Consider the following 21,746-nt stretch of genomic DNA (forward strand, 5'->3'; position numbering starts at 1 on the left):
ACTGTAGGTGAATTACACAACAGCAAAATTATCACCAGAAAAAGAAAAAAGACCCGAGGCTCCGTGACACCATGATCTTCGCTTGTTGGGCTCGAGCTCCTTGCTTACAACTGTGCACCTCAGGATTTCATAACACCTGTCAACCGAGGCCTGGTAGGGCGCCTTCTCCATTCGCTGATAGATTGTGATGCCTGTTTCTTAAAAAGGATGGGGCTGGGTGTGGATGTGTACCTTTAATCCCAGCACAGGAGGCGCAGGCAGAAAGGCTGGTCTACATAGCAAGTTTCAGGCCAGCCAGGGCTCTTGCAGAGGACCCAGGTTCGGTTCCCAGCATCTCCACGACAGCTCACAACCACCTGTAACTCGAACTCCAGGGGATCCCACGCCCCCTTCCGGCCCACCCGGCTTTTCATGCACACTGTGCACATACCGACGTCAGACAAAACACTCAGACACATAAAATAAAAATAAATGTCTTAAAGAATAAAGACGCCGGGGAACGTCACCCTACCCTGAAATTATCACCGCGGCGCTGCGTCACCTGCTCAGGCTGGAGGACCGTCAGGACGCGCACCCAAACGACCACGTGACGCCTCGAGCCACGCCCCTGGACCCGGCGGGCGCACTAGGGCCGCGCGAGGGCGGGGCGGGCGCCGCATGGAGAGCCCGCCCATTGGTGGCCCCATGCCGCCGGAAGCGGAAACAGCATCGGGCGCCGCCGCCGGAGCACCCACAATTGCCACCGCGATGCCGAAGGGTCCCAAGCAGCAGCCGCCGGAGCCGGAGTGGATCGGGGACGGCGAGAGCACGAACCCCGCGGGTGAGCGGGGAGAAGGCGGAGGGCAGCGCGGACACTGCGCATGTGCACGGGGGAGGAGGCCGCCCAGGAGCCTGGGGCGGGAGACGGGGAGGGCATGTGGCAGCCAAGCAGGGACCGGACGACCCAAGCATCTCGGCCTTCTTCCCTTCCACCGGGTGCGACTGTGCCGTGAGCCCTGCCTCGATCGCCCCCTTTCCGGGGCGCCCCGATCCTACTTGTTAATAGCGACACCCCATTGACTCAGCTGCAGCAAGTGTAGACTGAATGTTAGAACGCAGGGTTAAAGTTTTCTTTTAGAAGGAATACTTTGTATGTTGGGCTGTGGGAGTGGAAAGAAACAGACTTGAAGTCACTTAAAATGGACACAAAGAGTACAGTAGCTTTACCAGCGTATGTCGGTGGTGTGAGAAAAATGATCCTTCCCTGAAAGAAGTGGTTGAGGTGTCTGGGGTCCTGGCTGCTGGGAGTTTGAGGCAGGAGGATTACTGGAGTTGAGTGGTTTGGAGACCAGCCTGGCTGACATCCTTGGAAAAAGAAAAGGCAGGAGGCATCGCGATGCATACCACCTGTAATTTCTGTGCTCTTGAGACTGAGGCAGGAGGATGGAGAGCTGGAGGCTTGCCTGGGCTCCACAGCAAGACACTGCCTCAAAGAAAAAGAACAGGAAACAGACAAGCAAAGGCTTTTCCTGAGGAGGTGCCCTGTCCTTGTGACGGATGAGGGTGACTTCCGAGGAGAAGAGGGACGCCTGTTCAGACAGGTGTCAGCACAGCCTCCCAGCAGGCTTAATTGTTAAGGTGTCAGTGTGAGTTGGCGAAGAGCATTCTAAGCACAGCAGTTTGCGGAGATGGTGTGGAGGTGAGCCTGGTGACTAGTGAGATGGGAAAGATGTACAGGGGTCAGAGCCTAAGGCCTCCTGCTAGCCCAAGAAGTTTGGTCCTAAGGCATTAAGAGGAAGGGCCCACTGAACAGCATAAGGAATGATGCTGTGTGTGTTTGAGGTAGGGTCTTGTGTAACCTAGGCTGGCCTTGAACTTACTAGGTAGTCAAGGCTGGCCTTAAACTCTTGATTCTTGGGCCTCATCCTCCCGACTGCCGAGCTTACAAGCATGGACCACCATGCCTTGCTTTGCTTGTAGTTGAGACAAAGTCTTACACAGCTGAGGCTGGCTTTGAACTCCTATGACCAGCTTATTGGGATAAGGGAGCCAGCCGTGGATGGAGTGGCCTTGAGTGGGTTGGGATAGAGCAGGAACACCACTGGGAGGCTCTGGCAGCCGTTTCTGTGAGAATGTCAAGAGTATAGGTTAAGGCTGTGGAGACTAAGTGTTCTTTCAAGAGGCCTGAACCAGAAACTGACATGAAGAGGGTGAAGACTGTGGGATGCACTTATTTAGTAACCAGGGTGGGTAAAGGAGCAGGCATCAGAGCAGTTCATAGTGATACTGGGAAAATGTGGGGTGGTCGCTCTTGTTTGCAATAGGGTCTCCATGTAGTCCCAGCTGGCCTAGAACTTGCTATTTAGACCAGGCTGGCTATTTAGACCAGGCAGCTCTGCCTGCCTCTGTCTCCCAAGTGCTGGTACTAAAGGCGTGGGACACCAAGCCCGGCCAGGAAAAGTTTTTTAGAGTAGTACTGAGCGGCAGGGTGGGAAAGGGCAAACATAATGTCAGGGTTTGGAGGGGCAGGGCTTGGTGCAAGTGTGGCAGTCAGGGGACAACTTTGTGGACCAGGCTCTCTTTCCACCTGGGTTCAAGGATCAAACTCAGGCCTCCAGGCTTGTGTGGTAAGCGCCTTTACCTGCTGAGCCATCTTGCTGGCCCAGTGTCAGATTCTGAGTGCTGAGTTGGAGGTCTCTGAGAAGGATGGCAAGGGCTCTTGGGTAACTAGCTCTGGAAGGAGACGGGGATGAGAAGAGCTGGGAGTGAAGGAGTCCTGGAGAGACAGGAGGACCCCAGGAGAACCTTACCGGCCAGGGAAGTGGTGTCAGGGAGGCTGTGGGGGTAAGGACCACCAAAGAAAGGAGGGCCGAATGAGGACCAGCAGGAAGCCCAGCCAGCAGCGGCTGAGTGCTGAGAAACCATGTTCATTAAGTGGTACCCAAGGCCCCAAGTGATGGGGCATGCCTTTAACCCCCAGGGTAGTGGCAGGTGGATCTCTGGACCCAGGCTGGTCTAATATCAAGTTCCCAGCTAGCCGAGGCAGCATAGTGATACCCTGTCTCAAACAAAGGAGTAGGAGGCTGGGGTTAGTGCGGAAGTGCAGTGCTTGCCAATTGTTGGTGTTTGTTTTTCAGCACTTTCAGGGGATCAGACCCAGGGCCTTGAGTGTGCTGGACTGGCACGCCACCGCTGGGTTACATCCGCAGCTGTTACCTATTTTGAGATAGGTCTCATTAAGTTGCCTAGGCTGACTTCCCACTCCTGTTTGTTTTTGAGGCAGAGTTTTCCTGTAGTCCCAGTTGGGCCAGAACTCACTGTGTAGACCAGGCTAACCCTGAATCTCAGAGATCTGCCTGCCTCTGCCTCAGTCCTCTTGCCTTGACCTCCCTATTAGCTGAGTTACAAGTGTGAACCAAGAGTGATAAAGTTAAAATGTTTTCCTTTGCTTTGAAGCTGAGGGAAGCTTTAAGTGGAGGAGCAGCAGAGCTGTGGTCACCAGCTGTTGTCCTATGGTGAGAGTAGAGCCCCACAGGTATCTGTTCCCAGGGTTTTCTCTCAGGGCCATGTGGGTCAGAGTGAAGTTTAACAGACTGAAGGGATTTAAAGGATGGAGGAGGGAACCAGACCTTGTGGCCCAGGCCTGTAATCCAACTCCTTGGGAGGCTGAGCAGGAGGATCTCAAGTTCAAGGTTATCCTATGCAACTTAGTGAGACTCTGCCTCAGAAGGTAAAATTAAGGACCAAGGATGTAATTTAGTTGTAGGCACTTAAGCCAGCACGTGTGAGGCCCTAGATTCAGCCTGTAGTCAAAAAGAAGTGTGGTTTGGCCTTGGAAAGAGCACAGGGAGCAAGTCACTCGGTGTTGGAAGGTGAGTGATTGTGTCCCTCGGTGGCTCCTTCCCTTCTGTTGTGAGGGCTGGACTCCATGGACTGGCATGATAAGCCTTCCATGAACCCTGCACAGTCTTCCGGCCAGTCACCCAATAAGTGCTGCCATTCAGATTTGAAAGGATTTCTGGAGGACCGATTAAGCACAGACATAAGCATGCCTGGATTTACAGAGGAATATAGGAGGAGCCAAGTCCACAGCTTAGGAGAGTCAAGAAGGGTGGATGGGTCCTGCAGACCCTGTAACTGAGATGCAGATTGTCCTGCATAATCTCAAGATTTTTGGCAAAGTAGATATTTAGTAAAACTTTTCTGAAGAATGATTACTGTGGCATACCTGGAATTCTTGTCTGAGTACTTAATGTAGTGGGTGGCAAGCACTCTCTATTCTGAGTTCTAAAGTTACCTGACTCCAGGTCTGCTTTGAGTAACTGAGGTGGTTTAGATGATGTGGGTAGTAGGCCTGGGTATGAAGGGAAGTCGTGAGAATGCTTCTGCCACCATGAATGGGAGGGTGGAGGTTACACAGAGTCCCCTGCCTTGAGGGACACCAGTGGACAGAAGCAAGGAGCCAAAGCAGTCCAGCCAGCTTTCTTGGCTTCCCTCTTTGCTCCCTGGCAGCACAAATAGTCTCCCAGGTCACTTTCTAGGCTGAAAGACTAGCACAGAATAAATGTGACCTGCTGACCCTTGTGCTGTGATGTTTGGGCACAACGGGGGCATAGGCCCAGGTACTTGTTCACAGAAAACCATTTTCGTGGCCTGCAGGTTTCACATAACACATCCCACACTGGATTTCTGAGATCCTCTTGTCTCCGCAGAGGGCAGGGTGGGGAAAGGACTTTCTCTCCACTGTTTTCTGAAGTGTACTGAATGTAACCACTAGCCAGCTTAATTTGATAGCTAAAAACAGCGTATCTCTGAGTACTCTCTCTGCCCTGTGGATTCTGGTGCTCTCCCTCTTTCCCCATCAGCAGCACAGGCCACAGACTGTTTCTGGAACTCTGTGATGGTCTCCCAACTGGTTCTCCATTATTGTCCCATCCTTGCTCCACTTCAAAGAAGTGCAAGACTTGACAGCACAAGAGATCCAACCCGTAAACTCCCTGCTCCTCAAGCTGATCGCAAAGCCCTCCCTGGCCTGACCCTGCCCTAGGTCTCACAGCTTCTCCACCAGATGACACCTCCACAGAGAGCCCCACATTTGCCTCCTCTTCCCTTTGGGGAACTCAGGGCCCTTGCATGTCAGAGGAAACCATGGTTGTCTCACTTGCTGTTCGTATTTCGAATGCTAGCAGTTTCTGACATCTAGTGGGTATGCAGTGAATAGGTATTTGTGGATGGATGGACGGACGGGTGGGGAAGTGATTGTTTCTGTAAGTGATTACTAAGAACAGTTCAGGCTGCTGGGCATTGGTAGTCACTGTTCACGTCTGTTTAACCTTCCAGACAAGGTGCTGAAGAAAGGAAAGAAGGACAGAAAGACGAAGAAGACGGTGAGGAAATGAGGCCTAGGAACGACTGGGTGTCACCAGGCGAATAATTGGCCTTGTGAGAGTGGGGTGGAGGGCCGTGCTGGGAGAAGCGGGGCTGTGTGGGGGTGCTCCTATCACCCAGGAACGTTTGGGGGAGGTCATGATCTTGAGGCCACCTTTGTCTTAGCCTATATTCTGCTACTCTGACAGAAACCCCAAGATTGCTGTTTATAAACAACAAATACTTGAAGTGGGCTAGGGGAGATGGAGTGGACCTGGGAAGGAGGGGGAGGGGTGCACCACCACACCCAGCTCTATAAAAATATTTTATATATATATATATATATATATTTCTATTGTTTTTATTTTGTGTGTATGAGTGTATCGGCTATATGTATGTGAGTGCACCCATGTCGTGCAATGCCGCAGCGGTCAAAGAGGGCTTCGGATTCCCCTGGAACTGGAGTTGAGGACGATTCATAGCCTCCATGTGGGTGCTGGGGATTGAACCCAGGTCCTCTGCAAGAGCAGTCAGTGCTCTTAACCACTGAGCCGTCTCTCCAGCCCCAAAACATTTTTAAGATTGAAAAAAAGAAGAAACCAGGCTTGGTGGTGTATGTACTCAGGAGGCAGAGGTAGGAAGATCTCTGTGGGTTTGAGGCTAGCACTACATAGTAAGTTCAGGCTGGCTGGAGCTGCAGGGAGACCCTGTCTGAGAAAACCCAAAAAATTTTTTTTAAATCTAAGTTTTTAAATAGTTGTAGAGTTGGGACGTGCCCTGTTGGCTGACTACTGTGCCATCCTTTAGAGGCAAGTGGAAGGAAACCAAAGGTTCCAGGAGGCAGGAAATGAGTAAAAGCCAGGCCTGGTGAATGAAAGTGGAACCAGAATGTCACCCAATAGGTTTGAGAGAGGGGGCACAAAACATCTATTGATAGGCTTGAGGGGACAAAATGTCTGCCTATAGGTGTGAAAGGAGGGGCGGGGTGAGGAGGCCGGTGTGCAGGCGTCAGAGCCTTTCTTGCTGTGTCACCCATCACAGTTCTTTGAGGAGCTGGCAGTGGAGGATAAGCAGGCTGGGGAGAAGGAGAAAGCCCTGAGGGGGGAGCAGCAGCAGCAGCAGCAGCAGCAGCAGGTATGGAGCCTGGAGTCCTGGGCGCCTCCTCGGCTGATGGGGGCCGGGGCTCTGCATGGGGCAGGTCTCCGGGGAGCCTGGAGTCCTGGGCGCCTCCTCGCCTGATGCGGGGGCGGAGCTCTGCATGGGGCAGGTCTCCGGGGAGCCTGGAGTCCTGGGCGCCTCCTCGCCTGATGCGGGGGCGGAGCTCTGCATGGGGCAGGTCTCCGGGGAGCCTGGAGTCCTGGGCGCCTCCTCGCCTGATGCGGGGGCGGAGCTCTGCATGGGGCAGGTCTCCGGGGAGCCTGGAGTCCTGGGCGCCTCCTCGCCTGATGCGGGGGCGGAGCTCTGCATGGGGCAGGTCTCCGGGGAGCCTGGAGTCCTGGGCGCCTCCTCGCCTGATGCGGGGGCGGAGCTCTGCATGGGGCAGGTCTCCGGGGAGCCTGGAGTCCTGGGCGCCTCCTCGCCTGATGCGGGGGCGGAGCTCTGCATGGGGCAGGTCTCCGGGGAGCCTGGAGTCCTGGGCGCCTCCTCGCCTGATGCGGGGGCGGAGCTCTGCATGGGGCAGGTCTCCGGGGAGCCTGGAGTCCTGGGCGCCTCCTCGCCTGATGCGGGGGCGGAGCTCTGCATGGGGCAGGTCTCCGGGGAGCCTGGAGTCCTGGGCGCCTCCTCGCCTGATGCGGGGGCGGAGCTCTGCATGGGGCAGGTCTCCGGGGAGCCTGGAGTCCTGGGCGCCTCCTCGCCTGATGCGGGGGCGGAGCTCTGCATGGGGCAGGTCTCCGGGGAGCCTGGAGTCCTGGGCGCCTCCTCGCCTGATGCGGGGGCGGAGCTCTGCATGGGGCAGGTCTCCGGGGAGCCTGGAGTCCTGGGCGCCTCCTCGCCTGATGCGGGGGCGGGGCTCTGCATGGGGCAGGTCTCCGGGGAGCCTCAGCTTCATGCTCACACTTGCTTTCAGCAACAGAAAAAGAAGCGAGATCCGAAAAAGGGCCGGCGGAAGAAGGATGTGGACGATGATGGTGAGGAGAGAGAGCTCATGGAGCGGCTCAAGAAGTTGTCTGTGCCGGCCAGTGACGAGGAGGGTGAGGGTGAGTGACCACAGTCCTGGGGTCGGGGCAGTCAGGCCTCATACCTTGCAGGTCTTTAAGTTGGTGATGTGGAGGAGGCAGACGCTGGCATTCTGTTGGTCATCTCCTCCTGTCCTCTTGTTTCAGCACCCGCCCCCATACCCCGAGGAGGGAGGAAAACAAAGGTGAGCTGTCTGTTGGTAAGCAGAGACCCCTAAGGGCAGCTGTGACTATCCACTGACGTCTATGGCCTTTTCTAGGGTGGAAATGCTTTCGCAGCCCTGATTCAGGACCAGAGTGAAGAGGAGGAGGAGGAACAGAAACCTGCTCCTAGGCCCGCCAGGCCCGAGAAGAACCATGTCAATAAGGTGAGCTTCGTGGCAGGCATGCCAGGCTCAGTGTGTAAACTTGATCCCGGATTTGCCTCTCATGCTGTCAGAAGTCATCCAAAACACTGCTGATTATACTCTTCAGAGAGGTAAACTCAGATCTAAGCCGACGATCTGGCTGCTCTTCCTGGGACACTGTACCAGCACATCTCGGTGTAGAGTGTGGCCACGTCCTCTGTGGGCCGTGCTGCTGCACCCCTTCCCTGGAGGCCTTCTGAGCCCAGATCCAGTGCCTCATCTGCAGACTGCCTTCTGCAGGCAGGCCTGCGGCACTGGCCTCCACCGCACTGTCCATTTGTCTGGCTGAGTCCCCTGGCTTGGCTGTGGGTTTCTGGTTCTCGTGTCTTCCCAACAGCCTCCTGGCCCATGGCAGACACTCCACACATACCTGGAAGCGGCGGAGTAGCCAGGTCATCTGTGTGTGTTTCCTGCAGGCTGGGTCTGAGGAACAGCAGCCCAGGCTCAGGAGCAAAAAGGGAAAGGAGGAGAAGCCCAGAGGAAAGGCTGTGGGGAGTGGCGGGGAGTGGGGCAGGGAAGGGTTGCTCTCAGACATTCGGGTGCATCATCAGGCCCATCTTTTCTTTGTTAGCCTCAAAATAAATTTGCTGCTCTGGACGATGAAGAGAAGGAAGAAGAAATTACTAAAGAAAAGGGGGCTCCCAGACCAGGGAAGGAGAAGGACAAGAAGGCCGGGCAGGTGTGTGCTTTGCATAGGGGAGGGATTGCCTGGGCTGGGGCTGGGTGATGGCTGTTTCTGTTTACAACAGGAGCCCACAGACTTTCCACAAAGGGTGCTGCCAAGTGGGGTTTTTTTTTGGTCTTTTTGAGTCAGGGTCCCCCTATAGTCCTAGCTGACCTGGAACTCATGGACTAGGCTGATCCGCCTGCCTCTGCCTTCTGAGTCCTGGGATTAAAGGCATGCTCCACCATGCCCGGCTTGCCAGGTGGTTTTGCCTTTGCAGTCTATGTACAATCTGTTTCATAGTTTTGTAATTCTTGGAAAATGTAAAAACATTTTTATCTCATGGGCCATGTGAAATCAGACATCAATCAGGTTTGACCCACAGGCTGGAATCCTAGCCTGATGGGAGAGGAAAGGGCCCTGAAGGGCATGGCTGACCGTGGTTTTGCTCTGCCATTCTCTACCAGTGTGGTGGTGAACACCTACCCCACCTATGCAGTGCAGGGGCCCTGATGAGCCCCTGGATGCTGTACTTAAGTCCTTTGTATTCGCAGCTCTTACTGGGTTCCTCAGTGGCTGCACGTGAGGGCTGCCCGATCTTTGCTTTGCTGTTAGTACGTCAACCACAGAGCCCACTTGAGTCGACAAGGCTCCTGAGAGTCTTGTGCACTCAACCTCGGTCTTGAAGTTGTGTCTTTAGGTTAGGTACATGGGTGCTTTCATACCACACGTTCATATTCTCGGATCCAGGTGGCAGAGACTGACTGCTAAAGGGCTTCGTGGAGACCCTGGGCTGAGTGTGAGAAGAACACAAGCCCTCTCCAGACTGGGTGGAGAAGTGGGTGCCTGGGGCACTGAAGTGCGTCTCCAGGAGTCTTTGGTGTTGCCGTGTGCTTTTTCATCATCCCTGGTTCTTATAGGGTTCAGAGGAAGAGGAGGAGGAGGGAGAGTCGAAGGCAGATGACCCCTATGCTAACCTGAGCAAAAAGGAGAAGAAAAAGCTGAAGAAGCAGGTTAGCCTTAGTCTCGGTGGCTCGGGTCGGAGATTTGGTTTCATGTTCCAGTACTGGCCTTGAGAATTGGGAACAGGAGAGCTTTGGGGGACACTTGAAGTAGAGCACCTAGAAGACGGAGGCTACTGACAACACAGAGCTGTGTCCTAACATCAAACCTCTTCCTTCTCAGATGGACTATGAGCGCCAGGTGGCTTCACTGAAAGCAGCTAATGCTGCGGAAAATGACTTCTCCGTGTCCCAGGCAGAGGTGTCCTCCCGCCAGGCCATGTTAGAAAATGCATCTGATATCAAGGTTAAGTCTGAGATCCCCACATCCTCCCTGAGTGCCAACCCAGGAAGGCAGATAAAGGGGCAAGTTCACTAGGAAGAAAGTTCTACTAGCTTGAGCAAGGAGACAGAAAGAGCAGTAGAAACGGGAAGCAGGACAGACAGTCTGGCCCTGGTGGGGATGCAATGGGCTTAGTCACAGCTCCTGTCCTAGAGAGAGACTTCTCACACGTGTCTGTGTGTCTCTCTGTGTCCATGTGCCCTCTTGGCTGCAGCTGGAAAAGTTCAGCATCTCTGCCCACGGCAAGGAGCTGTTTGTCAATGCTGACCTATACATCGTAGCCGGCCGCCGCTACGGGCTGGTGGGGCCCAACGGGTGAGGAGATGGGCAGGATGGGAAAGAAGGATGGCCCTGGGTGGCCAGGTCCTCACAGCTCTCTTCTCCAGCAAGGGCAAGACCACACTTCTGAAGCACATTGCCATCCGTGCCCTGAGCATCCCCCCCAACATTGATGTGCTGCTGTGCGAGCAGGGTGAGGCGGGGGCAGAGCTTGGGGAGCAGGGGATAAATGAGCTGACCGCAAAGCGCCGGGAGGCCAGGCAAGCATGTCTGGTTCTGATGTGGAAAGGGACTCGGTCGGTCTCTGGGCCCTCAGCATCCTGACCCTCCCCCAGAGGTGGTGGCCGATGAGACCCCAGCTGTGCAGGCTGTGCTTCGTGCTGACACTAAGCGCCTAAAGCTGCTGGAGGAGGAGCGGCGGCTTCAGGGACAGCTGGAGCAGGGGGATGACACGGCTGCTGAGAGACTAGAAAAGGTAGAGGAGATGATGCAGGGGACATAGGCTATGACCTGGGGATCCCTGGGCCCTCAGACATGTGTCCTCTTCTCCCCCCTCCCAGGTATATGAGGAATTACGAGCAACTGGTGCGGCAGCTGCAGAGGCCAAGGCCCGGCGAATCCTGGCTGGGTTGGGCTTTGACCCCGAGATGCAGAATCGGCCCACACAGAAGTTCTCAGGGGGCTGGCGCATGCGAGTCTCCTTGGCCAGGTGGGCCCTACCTCACTCCTCCTGGCCGGCAGCGTCCTTTCTGTCTTCCACCTTTCCAAGCTGACTTTCCTCTTCCTCACTGTGTGCTTGGGGAGAACTCGGGTGGCTCTCTCTCCATCTTTCTTCCATCTAATAGAATGAGTCCGTTGAGCTCTGTCCCCCAGAGGCTGCGGCTCTGCCGAGCAGGCTCCTCCTGTCTGACTTGCACTCTCCCCCCCCCGCTAGGGCACTGTTCATGGAGCCCACACTGTTGATGCTGGATGAGCCCACCAACCACCTGGACCTCAACGCTGTCATCTGGCTCAACAAGTGCGGCCTGTAGCCTCGGCCTTTCTGTCATTGGCTCCTAGTCTCCTTCCCTGCCCTCCCCACCCCTGGTCTACGTCCCCCGACTCAGCTTTCACCATCCTGACGCTCCGCATTCTTCTCTAACCTCAGCTACCTTCAGGGCTGGCGGAAGACACTGCTGATCGTCTCTCACGACCAGGGCTTCTTGGACGATGTCTGCACCGATATCATCCACCTGGACGCCCAGAGGCTCCATTACTACAGGGGCAATTACAGTAAGACTGCGGGGATGGGAGCAGGCAGACCCCAGAGGAGCCCAAACACAGGCGCTGACACACTGATAAGCTGTGTCTCCTGGATTTCATACCTGGCTGCCCTCCCCCATGCCCCCTGCCCCTGGTTGTCCCTCCGGGAGAGAGGGGCAACCTTGAAGCCTGTCCACTGTTGCACCCAGTGACCTTCAAGAAGATGTACCAGCAGAAGCAGAAGGAGCTGCTGAAGCAGTACGAGAAGCAGGAGAAGAGGCTGAAGGGGCTGAAGGCTGGGGGCAAGTCCACCAAGCAGGCGGTGAGGCCAGGGGCACCAAGGGCATCTCCCAAGGAGGGGCTGAGCGCCTGTCCATCTCCAAGGGCTTTCCCAGCAGCGTGCAGATTGTGCCCGTCTTCGTTTCCAGGAAAAGCAAACGAAGGAAGCCCTGACTCGAAAGCAGCAGAAATGCCGGCGGAAGAACCAGGACGAGGAGTCACAGGAGGCCCCCGAGCTCCTGAAGCGGCCCAGGGAATACACTGTGCGCTTCACCTTCCCAGACCCACCACCCCTCAGCCCGCCTGTGCTGGGGCTGCATGGTAAGGGACGCAGAGCCCTGTGCACCGCCGAGGGCTCAGCGGGAGCCCAGGGCCAGGCATCTCGGGTGACTGGGAAAACTGTAAGCTGCTGATTTTTCTCAGGTGTGACCTTTGGCTACGAGGGACAGAAGCCACTCTTTAGGAACCTGGATTTTGGCATCGACATGGACTCACGGAGTGAGTTGGTTCTGGGTGACTAGGGTCATGGACAGGAGTCACATAATTGTGGCTACTTGTCTGATCACCTGTCTGTCTTCTTGCAGTCTGCATTGTGGGCCCCAATGGTGTAGGGAAGAGCACACTTCTCCTGCTGCTGACCGGCAAGCTGACACCAGTGAGTCTACCAGAAGGGAGAGGCCCAGCATTCCGAGGCGGTTGAGGGAGGGGTGACGATGACAGGCATTTGGGCTAACCACCTGCACGCACGCACGCGCGCGCACGCGCGCGCACACACACACACACACACACACGTTTTCTTTACACAAGAGATAGGCCTCTTGCAGAAAATGCAGAGATCACACCCAGTGTTTGTGGGTGGCTTTCAGCTCGTACCTGCAGGTGCACATTGTTTTCCTACAGCGTGGACCATCAGGAGCTGCTCTTTAGCCACTGTCCTCCTGTGGAGCAGAGAGAGCTTGTCCTCACACCACAATAGATTTGTTGTTTGTACTGCGGGGACTAGACCAGGGCCCTGTTATGCCCTGTCCCCTGCCATGTTTTACTTCTTATTTTGAGACAGGACCTTGCTAAACTGCCCAGGTGGCCATTGAACTTGCCATCCTCGGCCTCTTAAGTAGCTGGGGTTACAGGCCTGTGTCACCAGACCCAGCTCCACAGCACAGCTTGGCCCCCATCTGGTGTGGAACTGCACGTGGTGCTGTATGAGAAGTTAGATGTCAGCCTCCCCACCCCCCTTAGTCTCCTCTCTCATCCCCTTCCCTCTTCCTCCTGGGTGTACCTCGGTCCAGTTAGAGAATGTCCATACTCTCCTTCATATGCTGACTTGTTCCAGCCCAATTCTGGTATTTGTTTCCCTTAAGAAAACTTTATAGAGGACCGGGCATGGTAATGCACAACTTTAATGCCAGCACTTGGGAGGCAGAGGCAGGCAGATCTCAAGATCATCCTGGTCTATATAGTGAGATCCTGTTCAACCAAGGCTAATAGTGAGACCCCTCTCAGAAGAAAAGTGAGAAGCCGGGTGGTGGTGCCCACCCATCCTCTTAATCATGTGTGCTCATTCCTTGCAGACCAGTGGGGAAATGAGGAAGAACCACCGGCTGGTGAGTTGCAGATTGAAGGGTGGGAATCTGACAGGAAGTGAGATCTGGACTGACCCAACCTTCCTCTCTTGGGCAGAAAATTGGCTTCTTCAACCAGCAGTATGCCGAGCAGCTGCACATGGAGGAGACGCCCACCGAGTACCTGCAGCGCGGCTTCAACCTGCCTTACCAGGATGCCCGAAAGTGCCTGGGCCGCTTCGGCCTGGAGAGTCACGCCCACACCATCCAGATCTGCAAACTCTCCGGTATAAGGGGCTGACCCCCCATCGTCATTCCTGTATGCTTTTCTAGAGACTGGAAGGAGGAGGAAGCAGGCATGGGCAGCCTTCCTGTGCCTGGGCACATCTGTGGGCTCTGCTTTTCACAGGAGGACCAGGTAATAGCGAACCTTTTCCTTTTGCTGCAGGTGGGCAGAAAGCCCGAGTCGTGTTTGCAGAGCTGGCCTGTCGGGAGCCTGATGTCCTCATCTTGGTGAGTGTGCTGAACATGCAGAGGGCGCAAGGTAAGAGCTGGGAATGGGGTCGTCCTGCTCTGCCTAGAACTCTTTCTCCCGCATAGGATGAGCCAACCAATAACTTGGACATAGAGTCTATCGATGCCCTGGGGGAGGCTGTCAATGAGTACAAGGGAGGTAAGTCAGCTCAGACACGGCACAGCCACAGTTCCCTGGGCTGCTCTTTCCTGCTCCAGTTCCTCTTTGTCCTGCCTGATTTTCACCATCTTTCTCCAAAGCTGTGATCGTTGTCAGCCACGATGCCCGACTCATCACAGAAACCAACTGCCAGCTGTGGGTGGTGGAGGAGCAGAGTATCAGCCAAATCGATGGTGACTTTGAGGACTACAAGCGGGAAGTATTGGAGGCCCTGGGTGAAGTCATGGTCAACCGACCTCGAGAGTGAGAGTCCTGCTGCCAGCCGTCCTGCCGTCCCCATCTCCATCTGGAAGCCTGCCTGTGTCTGCCGCTGACCAGCCACATGGCCTCGGAGAAGGAGCATTGCCTTCGTGTGTGTGACAGGACCTGTGTGGATTGTGTCCTTCCCCTGAAGGACTGTGTTCTCTTTTCACCTGACTAAGCTGACCCTTGCTGTGGTGGGATCCTCTCCAGCCAAGTTAAGGGGACCTCTTGTCTCGAGACTCATCACTTAGAACTGATGTGGTCTGCCCTAAGGCTTCAGGCCCCTCTCCCTGCTCTCTCTTGGAGGGGTGCTATTCCTGGTGGACTAAGTGCTGAGTTACTGACACAAACCTACACTGACCTCAGAGCTGAAGGCCAGTGTCTGAGGCCCGTGCTGTTAACAGCCCAATGGCTGGTATCCATGGTCACTTGTCTGGCAGGGACTTGAGGACAGGAAAGGGAAGCTGCTGAACTTGAATCTCCTTCACGAGGGAGGAAATAAAAGAGTTGTTGCCACCCTGTACCTGTCCAGAGTCCTGGGAATTGGAGCTGCTGTCAGTTTAGATGGTTTTATGGTTTCCTCGCCTTTTGGTGTGTTCCCTCCTCCCCTAGCACAGATGGTCCAGCTCCCTGGCTTCTGCAGTTGACTGGTGCTTGCCCTCCCCTAGGCCTCAGACAAGGACAAGGGATTGGTCCTTTCATCTTGGACACCAACCAACCATGGCCGTCAGTGAGGCGGTTAGGGACCCAGAACACCAACCCTCTACAGATCATCCAGCCAAGCTGTGATGGGGGTACTGGGGTACACCTGTAATCCCAGAACTCAGGAGGCAGAGGAAGGGTCAGGAGTTCAAGGTTATTGTTGGTTACTTGGTGAGTAGCCAAGGCTGGGCTGCACGAGCCCCTGCCTAAAAATAAAACCAACCACAGGGCTGTGGAGGACATAGGGAAAAGACAAGATTGATTTTCACGAATGGTCAGAGGGAACTTGAAAAATAAGGCACAAACTTTTACAAAATAATACCATCAATTGCCAGATACAAAATATTTTTGGGTAAAAATATTGCCACATGCTGAAAGAGGACAATCGTCCAGAGCTATGTTGTTTGGCAGTGAGAGCCTTCACAGTGAGGATGTTTCAGCAGGAAGAGCCCCATGCCTGGGAGGAACTGGGAGCCCGTGAGCATGAGCGGCTGTTGGGACACTTTTCTTAGTTGCAGTGTGGAGTCTTGAGTGGAAGGTGGACCAGGCCTGGTGGGCAGGGGGACCCTGTTTTGTCCTGGGGTTGAGGTAACTGGGTCTTCAGCTGTTCGGACAGAAACAAAAATATAGGTGGGCTAGATGAGGGTGCTGGGCAGAGGCTGGTGGTAACGTGCATCCAGTTCCATTGAGTCTTAAAGAATTCGACATCCAGTTTGGAGAAATTATTTTTCCAATCAAATGAACTAAGTAACTGGGCCTTGGGTACAAGTCCAAGGGTTCAGTGTGGAGACAGTTTCAGTTAGGGACTTGAGGTGCATCCCTCTGAAGGAATCTGAGAGGGATGTCAAGATTGGTGCTGCACTCCTTAAGTACATACATCAGGGACTGAGAACTGGTGTCAAGTCCATTTACTGCCAGCTCCTTGGTGGCCATCAGGTGTCCACCTCAGGATCGTTACACAACTGGCCAGTGTAGTATGTATTTCACGTTACACTTCACATTTTAAATTTTCACTTCATTAGTTTAGTGAAACAGTGCATAAAATATACGGGATCGATCTGAGGGCTGGAGAGATGGCTTAGTGGTTAAGAGCACTGACTGCTCTTGCAGAGGACCCAGGTTCGATTCCCAGCACCCACATGGCGGCTACAAACTGTCCTTAACTCCAGTTCCAGGGGAATCCAAAGCCCTCTTCTGACGTCTGAGGCATTGCACTCACATACATGCAGGCAATATACTCATACACATAAAATTAAAATACTAAAAAAAAAATACACACACACAGGATTGGGGCTAGAGAGATGGCTCAGCAGTTAAGAACATGACTCTTCTTGCAGAAGACCCGGGTTCAAATCCTAGCACCCACATCACATGGCAGCTGACAACTGTCCGTAACTAGTTCCAGGGGATCCAATAGCCTCTTCTGTCCTCCATGGGCATTGCACGACATGGGTGCACTTACCTATGTGCAGGCAGTACATGCATATGTATTGATCATATGTATATGATCATTATTTAGTGAATACCAGAAATTTATATTTGAAGGTGTGTTTCGCTTTTTGAACAGTCTCACAAAGCCTGGGCAGAGCTGGAACTCACCATGTGGCTTGGAGGGGGACAGGTATGACCTTGAATTCCTGAACCTCCTGCCTCCATCTCCCAACTCCTGGAGTTATGGCTTTTGCCACCAGCCCAGTGATTTCAGGTTTTTAGTTTTTGTCTTTTTTTTTTTTAATTTAAGGGGTAGCCAGACGTGGTGGCGCACACCTTTAATCCCAGCACTCTGGAGGCAGAGACAGGGTGGATCTCTGTGAGTTCAAGGCCAGCCTGGTCTACATACTCAATTCAAGGTCAGCTGGGGCTACAGGGAGACCCTGTTTCAAAAACAACAATATAACAGTGTTGATTTGGTTTTCAAGTGAAAATAAATTGGGGGCAGGGGGTAGGATTCATTGTCTCTCTCCTGGAAGCTTTGATACCTGAAAATAGCTGTTTGCTGAGCTTTTGTAAGTGTCGAGCTAATGCTAGTTGTACTGGGCCAAGATGGTAGGACTTGATTTTCTGGCCTTAGATCCTCTGGCTAGGAGCAGGAAGGGGAGGTGTAGAATGATGGAGACTCAGAACTGGATCTGTGCCCTGGGCACCTGGGGGATAGTTCAGAAGAAAGCAGGGTCTAGTTTCTTTCCTGTTCCTGTGGTAAAATACCCCGACAGAAACGAGGAGAATGGGGATTTATCTTAGGTCACAGTTCCAGGTTACAGTCCATCCCGGTAGGGGAATCAAAGTTTCAGGAGCTTGGGGCAGTTGGTCATATTAACTACACAGAACAAGGTGGAAAGGGGCACACACACCAGTGCTCAGCTGGCTTTCAGCGCCTACATGGTGCAGAGTCCCCGGCCTAGAGGATGCTCCCACCTGCAAGGCTCAGCTGTTCCTATGTCAGCATAATCAAGATAATCCCCCACAGACCACAGGTAGGCAGGTGCTCTCCCAGGTGACTGTAACTTTTGTCTAGTTGACCACACTAACCATCACACATGAAAAGGGTGTGTTCCAGGGCCTGGGGTCCGGTAGAAGCAGCTATGAGGAAAAAACAGACGAGCAGAGAGATGCTTGCAGGGCTTTGTGGAGAAACCACCCTGGTGTCGGTGGGTGTGGGGGGGGCTCCTACATGTGTGTAGCCCATTCTTGAGAGGTAAAAAGAAAAAATATTAATGTACTCCTTTGTGTCGGGGAAGGTGGACATCAGTGGTCCTCTGTGCATGCGTCAGTCTGAGAAGAACACAGGTGTACTGTTTTGTCACTGTCTGCCTTCATCCCTTTAGACAGTCTCTCACTGAAACTGGAGCTAGGCTGGAAGCAGCATGTACCACCTCCCGAGCTCCAGCACTAAACTGCACAAGTGCTCACCTGGCCACATGCAGCTTTTTTTTGGGGTGGGGGGTCTTTTTAAGACAGGGTCTCCCTGCTGTAGCCCCAGCTGGGATTAAAGGCGTGTTGCTGGGGCTGGAGAGATGGCTCAGTGGTTAAGAACACTGGTTCTTGCAGAAGACCTGGGTTTGAATCCAAGAACCCACATAACATGACAGTTAACAACTGTCCATAACTACAGTTCTAGGGGAATCCGAAGCCCTTCTCTGACCTCTGCAGGCATTGTACAACACGGGTGCACTCACATACATGCAGGCAATACACTCATACACATAAAAAAAAAAAAAAAGCCAGGCATGGTGGTGCACGCCTTTAATCCCAGCACTCGGGAGGCAGAGGCAGGTGGATCTCTGTGAGTTCAAGGCCAGCCTGGTCTACAGAGTGAGTTCCAGGAACCTGGGGCTACAGGGAGACCCTGTCTCAAAAAGACCAAAATGAATGAATGAATGAATGAATGAATAAATAATAGAGTGTAAATAAATAAATAATAGAGTGCTTGCATGCAGAGCAGCAGCTGCGGTGCCTGCAAACCTGCTGGGAATGCAGGCCTAGGGTTTCTGTGGGCCTCAGATGATTCTCATGGCAGTGGACAGGATCATCATTCCCACGCTTCAGGGAACCCCAGCACCCTCCTTCCCAACACGGTGCCCTTTGTGCTGTAGAGTGTATTGCCTACATGTGTGTAAGTGTATCCGTGTTACGAAATGCCTGAGGAGGTCAGAAGAGGGCATCAGATCCCCTGGAACTGGAGTGCTGCCATGTGGGTGCTGGGAACTGACCCTGGGTCCTCTGCAAGAGCAGCCAATGCTCTTTACCACTGAGCCATCTCTCCAGCCCCCATTTTTATCTATTTTTAATGTGTTTTGCTTGTATGTATGCACCATATACATGCAATGTTTGCAGAGGTCAGAAGTGTGCATTGGATCCCCTGGGACTGGAGTTTCAGTTGTCAGCTGCTATGTGGGTCCTGGGAACTGAACCCAGTTCTTCTGCTAGAGCAGTGTTCTTGACCACGGAGCCATCTCTCTAGATCCCCACCTTTTCTTTTTTTTTTTTCTTTTGGTCTTTTTGAGACAGGGTCTCCCTGTAGCCTCAGCTGACCTGGAACTCACTCTGTAGACCAGGCTGGCCTCGAATTCAAGAGATCCACCTGTCTCTGCCTCCAGAGTGCTGGGATTAAAGGCATGCGCCATCACACCGGGCTAGCTTTTCTTTCTTTAAAAGCAAGAGTAGAGGGTGTTAAGATGGCCCAGTGGTCTAAGACACCACAAACTCAAGATTCTTGGTAGGTTGACCAGGCTCCAGGGGAAGAACCACACCAAAGCCAAAGGCATTTGGGAAGATAAATCTGACCCTACAGGCCTATATGATTTATACATATATATACACACACACACACATTGAGGATAGACAAGGAAAGGCTCTCAATATGATAAAAATATATTGTATGAAATTCACAAAAAAAGGAAAAAAAAAGTCAAAACACAAGGGGCTTAAATAAGCTGCTTCTCTCTCCACTGTTTATTATTAATGTACAAAATATACAAAACCAAAAGAAAAAAACTCATCCTCAAATCCATTGTGGTTCTAACCCAAGACCCTGCACAAAACCAACCCACTGTTTTCATAGAAAACAACTGATGCCAAGACAGGTGAGGGAGCAGACTGGGAAAGGGCATCCTGCTCAGTCTGCCCAGGAAGCAGGGAGGTGGGTCCAAGAGGCTGACAGGGTGAGTGGCCGGAAGCCTCACACTGACAGGGTTCCATGTGCGGGAAGGGGCAAGCCAACTCCCAAAGGCAGTGCATGTAGTGTGATGTTGGGCCCTGTGCACTGGGCTTAAGTTGATGAAAAGCTGGTCTCACTGAAGTGTTTAATGAAGTGTCTAGAATGGCTGTAGACCACGGTGGACTAACACTACAGGCCTCATGTCTGCCAGCTAAACTTCCTCTGGTTACAGACACAATGTACTGTCACTGAACCTAGCAGGCCCACAGTGACTGGGTGCTAACAGCTTCAGTCTTCTTGAGTGGGGTAGGAGCGGGGGTGGTGTGTTCCAGAACTCAATTCCAGCCAGCTTGAGCCCTCTCAGTGCAGTGGGATATGCAGTATCCCTCACCACCCCTTACCCCGTGGGGTTAAGGAACTTGGCTTGGACGGTTTCCAAAGTGCAGCTGACCCAGTCTGACCCCTGTGCATATGGAGAGCAAGGTCCCCAGGTGACAGCTTTAGGTTCTCAGGCACCAGGGCTAATACTGAAGGGGTTGGGGGCACAGGGCAAATCTCCTCACAAAGTGAAGCCAGCATCTCCTCAGCAGTCCAGCACTGTAGAGTGTGTCCAGTCTCCTCCCCAGACTGGAGGGAAGTATGTACATCAATGCGCACCAGTGATCAGAAACCCCCAGGGACCCAACCAGGTGGGTCTAAGGGGGCCGAACTCCTCATCAGCTGGGGAAAAGGGGAAACGGGCCTCACAGAAGCCATAAGTGGAAGGAGGAAGGCTGCAAGCCCAAGGGTGCAGGCGAGCAGGCGGGCGGTCCCTAGGGCAGCGGAGGCCCGTTGACCCCCGGGTGGTAGAAGGCACAGTTGTTCTCATAGCGGCAGTTGCCCTTCATCATGAAATGTCGGCAGACAGGGCGTTTTGACATGTCTGTGGGAGGAAGGCAGAATGGTGAGAGGGGGGCTGAGAGCACTGGCCCCCACCACCCTGGGGCATCTGAGTATTCTCAGAGACAGTGTCTTGGGTTTGTGGTAAAGACAGGAGGGCAGTAACTGCCAGAGAAGCCAAGGAGACGTGAGCCTCAGCGCTCCCTCTCTCCTCCTCTGCTCCGCTCCCCAAAAGCTGGTGTGGGGCAGGGGGCGTCCTCACCTCCTCCATGACTATGGCCTCCATCGTGCCCTCGGTGGCCCCCTCCCCCATGGCCATCATGGCCACGGTGCTCGTGAGGTGGCGGTCCGCGGTGATCATGGCCTCGATGACTGGGGCCATCATGTGGTCGGTGGCCATGGGGTCCCCCATGTCCAGGGCCTTCATGGGAACGATGTCCACCACTTCCACCAGGGCCTTCATGGGGGCGATGTCCACTGCCCATTCCCCCACCGGGACCTTCATGGGGACGATGTCCACCACCAGAGCCCATTCCTCCTCCTGGGCCTTCATGAGGGCGATGTCCACTGCCCATCCCTCCACCAGGACCTTCGTGGGGGCGATGTCCACTGCCGCTGCCCATGCCTCCACCAGGTCCATCATGAGGGCGATGCCCACCACCTCCAACCATGCCTCCACCAGGGCCCCCTCGTCCATTTGGGGGCCCTCCTCCAGAGCGACCTCCTCTGGCTCCTCGGAATGGAGGGGGTGGTGGCTCATTTCCTCCCCGACCACCTCGGCCTCTGTGATATGGTCCAGGTCCAGGGCCCGGACCCCCTCGCATTGGGCCACTCCTCATGGGGTCACCTGGGCCATCCCAGAAGGGATCACCACCCCCTCGAGGAGGGGGTGGGGGACCCAGGAGACGTGGACCTACTGGTCCACCAGGGCCTCCATGGGGACCTATTAGAAGAAAACAGTAACAGCATCAGTTGCCTGTCTAGAGTCTAGCACAGCCACCTCCCAACCTGACCCCGGCCCACTTTCTGTTCCTCCCAGATGCTGCCAGGCTGAAATGGAGTAAGTCCACCAAATCCCTCTCACTTACCTGGCATGGGTCCTCCAGGCCCAGGGGGGAAGTGCTGCATGCCCTTGGGGCCCCCGGGGCCTCCTGGTGGGAAGCCATTGGCTACTGGACCAGGACCTAGGAGTCCATGCGGCACTGTTAATCAAACAGAAATAAAATAGAAGATTCTTAAAAAAAAAAAAACAGCAGGGTTTCCCACATAGG

At 54.0% G+C, this 21,746-nt stretch overlaps 2 protein-coding genes across 4 annotated transcripts in view; one reads left to right on the top strand and one right to left on the bottom strand.

Moving 5' to 3' along the window:
• The first annotated feature begins 662 nt into the window (after nucleotides 1-662).
• On the top strand, nucleotides 663-14,758 carry Abcf1 (ATP binding cassette subfamily F member 1). Of its 2 annotated transcripts, XM_008841221.3 has the most exons (25): nucleotides 663-820; nucleotides 5,320-5,366; nucleotides 6,388-6,480; nucleotides 7,415-7,544; nucleotides 7,671-7,708; nucleotides 7,784-7,891; nucleotides 8,347-8,418; nucleotides 8,502-8,609; nucleotides 9,515-9,607; nucleotides 9,780-9,902; nucleotides 10,153-10,253; nucleotides 10,325-10,410; nucleotides 10,553-10,692; nucleotides 10,778-10,926; nucleotides 11,152-11,235; nucleotides 11,365-11,489; nucleotides 11,669-11,781; nucleotides 11,888-12,059; nucleotides 12,162-12,236; nucleotides 12,323-12,393; nucleotides 13,310-13,342; nucleotides 13,419-13,587; nucleotides 13,749-13,813; nucleotides 13,901-13,973; nucleotides 14,075-14,758. In XM_008841221.3, exons 1-25 carry the CDS (start codon nucleotides 685-687, stop codon nucleotides 14,239-14,241), a joined length of 2,571 nt encoding a protein of 856 aa, XP_008839443.2. In that variant the 5' UTR covers nucleotides 663-684; the 3' UTR covers nucleotides 14,242-14,758. The 2 variants fall into 2 exon arrangements, with proteins under 2 accessions (XP_008839443.2, XP_008839442.2); XM_008841220.3 differs by lacking the exon at nucleotides 8,347-8,418 and having other exon boundaries at nucleotides 664-820.
• A 4,605-nt stretch (nucleotides 14,759-19,363) lies between these two features.
• Nucleotides 19,364-21,746, bottom strand: part of Ppp1r10 (protein phosphatase 1 regulatory subunit 10) — a 16,956-nt gene continuing 14,573 nt past the window's right edge. Inside the window, exons 18-20 of one of the 2 annotated variants that reach the window (XM_029567406.1) lie at nucleotides 21,564-21,659; nucleotides 20,738-21,418; nucleotides 19,364-20,518 (exon numbers count right to left, since the gene is read on the bottom strand). In XM_029567406.1, coding sequence (XP_029423266.1) covers nucleotides 20,409-20,518; nucleotides 20,738-21,418; nucleotides 21,564-21,659 — 887 coding nt within the window. In that variant the 3' untranslated portion in view covers nucleotides 19,364-20,408. Of the gene's footprint in view, nucleotides 20,519-20,737; nucleotides 21,419-21,563; nucleotides 21,678-21,746 lie in introns of both variants that reach the window. The other variant, XM_008841222.3, reaches the window with a different exon arrangement.

This window comes from Nannospalax galili, unplaced genomic scaffold (genome assembly GCF_000622305.1).
Source record: "Nannospalax galili isolate Female #2095 unplaced genomic scaffold, S.galili_v1.0 scaffold721, whole genome shotgun sequence".
NCBI classification, from domain to species: domain Eukaryota; kingdom Metazoa; phylum Chordata; class Mammalia; order Rodentia; family Spalacidae; genus Nannospalax; species Nannospalax galili.